Raw genomic sequence first — 8953 nt, 5'->3', positions numbered from 1 at the left:
GTGTCACAGGCGCAGTAATAAACTGCAGTGTCTTCATGCTGTCAGCTTCATCACTGCTCTTTGCTCATTAGATCTCATGTCTTTTTAGTCCATCACTGTGGATCACTGGAACATCCAGAAGAACATTCTGCTCTACTTATTGCACAGAAATATATATATATATATATAACACTACCAACTGCATAAGGTGAACACTTTCTAAAAAAAAAAAACACTTACAAATTTGCAGTCTGTGAATATTATTCTTCATAAATAATAAGTACTGTACAGCATTTTCCTGTGTACATCAGATCAGCTGTCAGATAGCAGCACTGTTCTTATGCATGTAAAGTCATCGTGATGATACCGAGCGCTTACACATTACAGAGGACACATGAAGAATTCAACATTATGAAGTCCAGCAAAAAGAGTGAAATAGTGAAAGGAATCACTATATACAGATTTATCTAATTTTTCCCGACAAATATGTAAAAGTCAATTCCACTGGACAAGGAACAATGATTCAGTGGACTGCAGGACAGTAATCTGGTCATGATCAATCTAATTCATAACTCAATTTTAATGTGATGTAGAGATGACAGGGTTTATTCAATAGATTTAAAAAGTACACATTAAAGATGTAATTTTAGTTTAAATTTTAGCACTACAATCTAATCTAATCAACTGACAAACAGTTAGCTGATGTCTTGTCACACTTCTGAGAAACTCAGAAGCAAAATATTAGTTACTTACTATGTACTTACTGTGTAGTTGATCAAATGGTGAAGATTATACAGTCTGGAGCCGTAAGGTCTTGGCTTCATAAGAATTGTGTCGTTAGTGTTTATAACTTTAATGTAAATCCAAGGAAAACATGTTCTCATATTTATGACACACTGTCAGTCATTAGATCTTTAACTTGTTGGTTAGATGTTGTGAATAAAGAAAGAGCGACCATCACAGGCCTTAAAGCTTAAAGAAAAACGTAATGTGCAATAATTTCTAATGTGTTTGCAGTTTAAATATACAGGATAGAGATAAGGACCAAAGGTCGAGTAAACATTTACTGTTGAACTGTCAGTAAAATTGGAAAGTTATGTGTACTACAAATACAAAAAGATGTAACAACATTTCTCCATCTGTCTTTGTCTGTCATCATTTATTATTTCCTTTCAGAATAAATGAAGCGTGATGGAAAATAAAAATGGATGTGTGTGGTGGTCGGGGAAATCTTATCAGATGCAGGTGGAGGAGAATTTTATTTCAGTGTACTTGGAGTTTTTGTACATGGATGTTGTTTATTCGTCTCACTGTGGTTCACGAGCGCAGTAATACACAGCTGTGTCTTCAGTCTGCATGTTCTGTCCTGTTAATGTCACTGTGCTGCTGGACGTGTCTCTGGAAGCCTGAAACCTGCTTTTCAGTTTCTCACTGTAGTAAGTGTTACCATCACCACATATACCTCCGATCCATTCCAGAGTTTTTCCTGCAGGTTGTCGTATCCAGTATGTACAGTAGCTGCTATCAGTTAATGAATATCCAGACACTTTACAGGTCAGAGTCAGTGACTGACCAGGAGTTAATACTGTGGATCCGGTCTGGATCAGCTCAACACTGTGAACACCTGTTAAAGAAAAGTTATTTTAATGATGTAAAAGCAAAAAGCTTTAAGGAACCAAAACTGTATTACATGTCAAATGTAAAAACACTTACAGTGTACGGCTGCCAGCAGCAGCAGCAGTAGGGATGTAGAGATCATGGTGTGTGTTGGAGCAGAAGAAGTAAAAGCTCTTGGTCTTTGTTGCTTAAATACATAACAGAGAAGGACATTTGCATAGAGACACTCCTTATCTTAGGGTCAACATGGGATGGATTCTTATATATATAAATATAAATGAGAAAACTTCCTCATCTTTTAAACATGTCTGTATTTTTTAGAGATATCTATCACTGCAGCTTGAGTTTATGTTTGAACCAATAAGAAGCTTAAGGCAGGTGTTAATGAGTAAGTTTATACACTATCAGGTGTTTTCAGGTGAATTTATAATAAGAAAACTTACAGCTAAATTTATTTTTATTTATTTATTATTTATTTTGGAACCTTACATTATAACAGTATTATAAAATTCATCTTGTCATGTTACTGAGAAACCTCACAACCACAGGAGGATGTAGTTACATAAATTATAGTGTTTTATTTGTCCAACCTGTGTTTAACAACCCAAATAACTAATCACACATTATGGAAAGAGTGAAAAAGAAGAGAAAATGTAGATATTTGTCTGATAATGACTGATACTGAATGAGTCTCATACAGAATGCAGTTTGTGGATTCACGTTTTTTCACTTTATTTGTTGAGCTCTGCTGCCTCCTTCAGTTGTTTCAGTTATTGAACCTGAGACTATGAGAACAGACTGTGTGTTAAACACAACACACTGCTGGAAACATGCTGTATTATTCCTGAATCCACTCATTAAACACTGATTCCATCTGCTGGTTAAAAATCCTGTAAAATGAAGGGATTAATAATGGTTCAGAATGAGTCTTTCAATAATCTTTTCTTTTTTATTTAAAAATGACTTTGTGTGACTGTGTTTTAAAATGCTGCAAACGATTCTGACTTCATTCCAGTGGAAGAAAGTGAAAGTGTGACTGAGATGATTTATTAGTTACACTGAGAGGATGTCTGTAACATGTCTCATAAGGTTTTTGTAAGAGGAATCCACTATTCTGTCTCACTGTGGTTCACGAGCGCAGTAATACACAGCTGTGTCTTCAGTCTGCATGTTCTGTCCTCCAATTGTTATTGTGTTAGTAGACGTGTCTCTGGAGATGCTGAACTTATTTTTCAGTTTCTCACTGTAAACAGTACTCCCATCAGTATGGATGATTCCAATCCACTCCAGAGTTTTTCCTGCAGGTTGTCGAATCCAAGCTGTATAATAGCTTGTAACTGAATATGAAACCTTGCACTGGATGGAGAGACTCTGGCCTGGCTGGACTGTCATGGAAGCAGGCTGAGTCAGTTCCACACCATGCACATCTGTGGAGGAAAACACATGGTGATATCTCACACAATATATGCTGCACCTTTATTCTTCATCTAGTAAATGAATGAATTTGATAAAGCACTCACAAGAAGCAGCTGCCAGCAGGAGCAGTAGAGATGTAGAGAACATGGTGTGTGTTGTTTGGACTGGAGTCTTCTCTGTTCTCCAAAGTTTAACACACACCATCACATCATATAAATAGAGTGAGATCCAGCTCTGACACTTGGATTTGTTTATCTGCTGATGATGGGAGGAGAATGTATCTGAAATGTATTTATATCATGAGGAGGAGATTCATCTGATGGAGGATGTGTGTGTTTATAAACTCAACTTTCAACAAGATTTTTTATTTGGAACGTTGTCTTTGGAGTTTTAAACATGTTTTCTCACAATATTTATGCTATAATTGATCTAAACAATAACTGTAAAATTTCTAAAAAAAAAAACACAGATTATTGTAGTTAAATATGAATCAGTTTTGCAGAATCCCAATAATCAAATATCTGTCCGGTGAGTTAAATGAAGCTGGAGGACGATTATAATGTATAAAGTGAGAGAGTTTCTTTACAAAGACTGACATCTAGAGGCACATAAAGAATTATAATTATAATAATAGCTTAAATTGTGAGTTACACTGACATCCACTTCAGCAAGCTGCACAAAAGCTTTGGAATAGATTGGTGTGGTATTAATGATGTATTAACTGTGTATTCACTTGTGTTCAGGACAACAATTTATTTTAATGTTGAGACAAAGATGAAACTTTATGTAGATATCTTTGAACTACAGAAGTGTCTTAGCTCTGCTAGCTCATATATACCAGACCACTCTGGGGACATGTGTACTGCAGAGAGAGGAAAATGACCAGGGATGTTTTTGTACATGGCTTCAGTGAGTTTGTAGTGTTGTGTGTCTGGCAGAGTAATACACAACCGTGTCCTCGACCTGAAAGTTTTGTCTTGTTAAATAAACTGTGCTGCTGGATTTGTCCTGGCTGAGACTGATCTTGCTCTTCATCGTGTCTTTGAGATCAGTGCTATCACCGCTACACAGATATCCGAGCCATTCCAGTGCTTTTCCAGCAGGTTGCCGTATCCAGTGAATACAATAACACCGAGATCTTACAAGAGATGGAGAACGACTCTCCAGGCTTCACCAGCACAGAGTCTGTCTGAGTGAGCTCCACACCTCCAACACCACCTGTGAATAAGAGCGACAGAACATCATCAAAAGTCATCAAGTCATTTTCACGAAACGAGAATTGAATCTAAATTCATTCAGCCGACACGGAGACGTACAGAAAGTAGCTGAAAGCAGCAGCAACACTGATAATGACAGCATTGTTGTTGATATAAATGTGAAGTGAAGTAAAATGCTCAGCTGCTCTCCTCCTCCTCACTACACACTTACACACACACTCACACAGACCTCCTTAATGTAAGAGACACAAGTGGAGGATTTGCATGAAATGCATCATCATGATCTTGAAGTCTCAGGTTTACTCATTTATACATTAATGTTCTTCCTCTTAGAAGAATTGGTCTTAGAGTGAAATGAACAAAACACTAACGTGTCTCTGTGATTAACTGAACTGAACATGTTCAATCAACAATCGTCTAAAATGAGCCTTATATGATAAAGTCACAGTTTCTGTGTTCAGAAGGTGTTAGTTACATTTCTATAACAAAAGCTGTGTATTTTGATGTGTGTATTACAGTGTGTATTGGAACTGGGATTTGTGTATTTCGGTGTGTATTTGGACTGGAATGTGTGTATCACAGTGTGTATTGGAATTGTGGTGTGTTTATTACAGTGTGTACTGGGACGGGGATGTGTGTATTACATAGTGTATTGGGACTGGGATGTGTGTATTACAGTGTTTATTAGGACTGGGATGTGTGTATTACAGTGTGTATTGGGACCGTGATGTGTGTATTACAGTGTGTATTGAGACTGGGATGTGTGTATTACAGTGTGTATTGGGACTGGGATGTGTGTATTACAGTCTATATTGGGATTGGGGTGTGTGTATTACAGTGTTTATTGGGACTGTGCTGTGTGTATTACAGTGTGTATTGGGACTGGGATGTGTGTATTACAGTGTTTATTGGGACTGGTGTGTGTGTATTACAGTGTTTATTGGGACTGTGATGTGTGTATTACAGTGTTTATTGGGACTGTGATGTGTGTATTACGGTGTGTATTGGGACTGGGATGTATGTATTACAGTGTGTATTGGGACTGGGATGTGTGTATTACAGTGTGTATTGGGACTGTGATGTGTGTGTTACAATGTGTATTTGGACTGGGGTGTGTGTATTACAGTGTGTATTGGGACTGGGATGTGTGTATTACAGTGTGTATTGGGACTGGGATGTGTGTATTACAGTGTTTATTGGGACTGTGATGTGTGTATTACAGTGTGTATTGAGACTGGGATGTGTGTATTACAGTGTGTTGGGACTGGGATGTGTGTATTACAGTGTGTATTGGGAATGCAATGTGTGTATTACAGTGTTTATTGGGACTGTGATGTGTGTATTACAGTGTGTATTGGGACTGGGATGTGTGTATTACAGTGTTTATTGGGACCGGGATGTGTGTATTACAGTCTATATTGGGATTGGGGTGTGTGTATTACAGTTTTATTGGGACTGTGATGTGTGTATTACAGTGTCTATTGGGACTGGGATGTGTGTATTACAGTGTGTATTGGGACTGGGGTGTGTATTACAGTGTGTATTGGGACTGGGATGTGTGTATTACAGTGTGTATTGGGACTGGTGCGTGTGTATTACAGTGTTTATTGGGACTGTGATGTGTGTATTACAGTGTTTATTGGGACTGTGATGTGTGTATTACGGTGTGTATTGGGACTGGGATGTATGTATTACAGTGTGTATTGGGACTGGGATGTGTGTATTACAGTGTGTATTGGAACTGTGATGTGTGTGTTACAATGTGTATTTGGACTGGGGTGTGTGTATTACAGTGTGTATTGGGACTGGGATGTGTGTATTACAGTGTGTATTGGGACTGGGATGTGTGTATTACAGTCTATATTGGGACTGTGATGTGTGTATTACAGTGTGTATTGAGACTGGGATGTGTGTATTACAGTGTGTGTTGGGACTGGGATGTGTGTATTACAGTGTGTATTGGGACTGGGATGTGTGTATTACAGTGTTTATTGGGACCGGGATGTGTGTATTACAGTCTATATTGGGATTGGGGTGTGTGTATTACAGTTTTATTGGGACTGTGATGTGTGTATTACAGTGTCTATTGGGACTGGGGTGTGTATTACAGTGTGTATTGGGACTGGGAAGTGTGTATTACAGTGTGTATTGGGACTGGGATGTGTGTATTACAGTGTGTATTGGGACTGTGATGTGTGTGTTACAATGTGTATTGGCACTGGGATGTGTGTATTACAGTGTGTATTTGGACTGGTGCGTGTGTATTACAGTGTTTATTGGGACTGTGATGTGTGTATTACAGTGTGTATTGGGACTGGGATGTGTGTATTACAGTGTGTATTGGGACTGTGATGTGTGTGTTACAGTGTGTGTTGGGACTGGGGTGTGTATTACAGTGTGTATTGGGACTGTGATGTGTGTATTACAGTGTGTATTGGGACTGGGTTGTGTGTATTACAGTGTGTATTGGGACTGGGGTGTGTGTATTACAGTGTGTATTGGGACTGGGAGGTGTGTATTATAGTGTGTTTTGGGATTGTAGTGTGTTTATTACAGTGTGTATTTGCCACTGACGTGGGGATAAAAACAGACCCAAATGCAGGATAGCTAAAACAAAAGGGTTTATTAACTAAAAAACACAAAACAGGGACAAGGACACAGATAATACCAGACATGACACGACTAGTCACGCAATGACAGATGAGAGCAAGGATTCAGCACTGCCATAGGCTACGCGGCACCGCTGAATAGACATGACAATTAAACACATGAGGAACAGGTGTGAAGAGACGGGGAGGAAGAGACAAGGGCGGGGCAGATACCTGAACATAGAACATAAACAAAAGCACATGGCCAAAGTCTGGGCAGGATCCTGACAGTGTTAGCACTGGGATGTTTGTATGAAAATGTGCATTGGGACTGGGATGTGTGTATTACTGTGTGCAGTGGTGCTAAGATGTGTGTGTTACAGTGTGTATTAGGACAGTATTTTTTATACTATGGTGTGTGTTACAGTGTGTACCGGGACTAGGGTGTGTGTTACAGTGTGTATTGCTAGTATGATGTGTGTATTATAGTGTTTATTGTAATTGTGGTGTCTTTATTACAGTATGAATTGGGATGTGCGCATTACAGTGTGTATTGGGATTGGGATGTGTGTATTAAAGCGTTTATTGGGACTGTGATGTGTGTATTACAGTGTGTATTGGGGCTGTGATGTGTGTATTACAGTGTGTATTGGGGCTGGGATGTGTGTATTACAGTGTGTATTGGGGCTGGGATGTGTGTATTACAGTGTGTATTGGGACTGTGATGTGTGTATTACAGTATGTATTGGGGCTGGGATGTGTGTATTACAGTGTGTATTGGGACTGTGATGTGTGTGTTACAGTGTGTATTGGGACTGGGATGTGTGTATTACAGTGTGTATTGGGACTGCGATGTGTGTATTACAGTGTGTATTGGGACTGGGATGTGTGTATTGCAGTGTTTACTGGGACCGGGATGTGTGTATTACAGTCTATATTGGGATTGGGGTGTGTGTATTACAGTGTGTATTGGGACTGGGATGTGTGTATTACAGTGTGTATTGGGACTGGGATGTGTGTATTACAGTGTGTATTGGGACTGGGATGTGTGTATTACAGTGTGTATTGGGACTGTGATGTGTGTATTACAGTGTGTATTGGGACTGTGATGTGTGTATTACAGTGTGTATTGGGACTGTGGTGTGTGTATTACAGTGTGTATTGAGACTGTGATGTGTGTATTACAGTGTGTATTGGGACTGTGATGTCTACTAGTTTGTTGGTTTGAGGAACAGTCAGATCCACATTAACACAGTACGCTGACAGAGCTGTTATTTATACCTGTGGGCTTTTTCCAGCGTTTTCAGGAGCATAGAATAGTTTATTTATATTTTCATTCCTAATAATTACTTTAGGCCACGCCCACTTTAGGGTTATATCCAGGTATCTTTGCTTCAGTTGTGTGACACGAAAGTCATGTGAGCAAAAGGGTGCTATTTTTATAACAGGGTGAATTTGCATAAATCAGCTGTTAGATTTCATAGTTTCATGAATCCTTCTTGAAAACAAGCAGCTGCTGCCCCTACAGGTGCAGATACAAAATATTATAATGTTCTTGCTGCCAATTAAAAAATAACTTTCACATGGACCAACAATAAAAATAAAGAAAGTAGGAAGTCAGAATTGGAGCATTTTTATCAGCATGGTTTAAAATAGAGTAAACACTCAGACACAGTATCAGCAGTAACATAGTAAATCATTTGGTTTAACCAAATCAATTAATAGGGAAATTAATATTAATTTTTTCCCTAGATTTGTGAACATCTACTTCCATAGTTCTTAATCTGTTAATTCAATTCACTTTATTTATATAACACATTTAACAATGGATATTTTCTCAAAGCAGCTTTAAAAAAGAAAAGAAACATACAATAAAATTTTAAAATTAAAGTTTAAATTTTGTAACATTTTTTGTAACAGACTGTGAGCGTTTCATGTGTCTGTAGTAAGTCTGTGTTTTTGTATTGATGTCTAAGGGGAAGTATCACTGTGTGTCACGGGCGCAGTAATAAACTGCAGTGTCTTCTGTCCTCATGCTGTTCATCTGCAGATACACCTGCTTCTTACTGTTGTCTCTGGAGATGGTGAAGCGGCCCTTAACAGTGCTGGAGTAATATATGTAACTACTAGTGTACA

The 8953-nt window shown here is 38.5% G+C and overlaps 1 pseudogene and 1 gene segment (V, D, J or C); both read right to left on the bottom strand.

The window, feature by feature from the left end:
- Nucleotides 1-1286: 1286 nt before the first annotated feature.
- Nucleotides 1287-1738, bottom strand: LOC132861651 (Ig heavy chain V region 914-like). The segment is given in 2 exon segments: nucleotides 1287-1603; nucleotides 1693-1738. Coding segments are annotated over 2 exon segments (363 nt in total).
- Nucleotides 1739-2477: 739 nt separating this feature from the next.
- Nucleotides 2478-4371, bottom strand: LOC132861650 (Ig heavy chain V region MOPC 141-like; annotated as a pseudogene).
- Between the last annotated feature and the right edge of the window lie 4582 nt (nucleotides 4372-8953).

The sequence above is a fragment of the Tachysurus vachellii genome, chromosome 18, assembly GCF_030014155.1.
Source record: "Tachysurus vachellii isolate PV-2020 chromosome 18, HZAU_Pvac_v1, whole genome shotgun sequence".
Taxonomy (NCBI): domain Eukaryota; kingdom Metazoa; phylum Chordata; class Actinopteri; order Siluriformes; family Bagridae; genus Tachysurus; species Tachysurus vachellii.
Note: the sequence above shows the minus strand (reverse complement) of the source record. Positions and strands in the feature narration are given on the sequence as shown.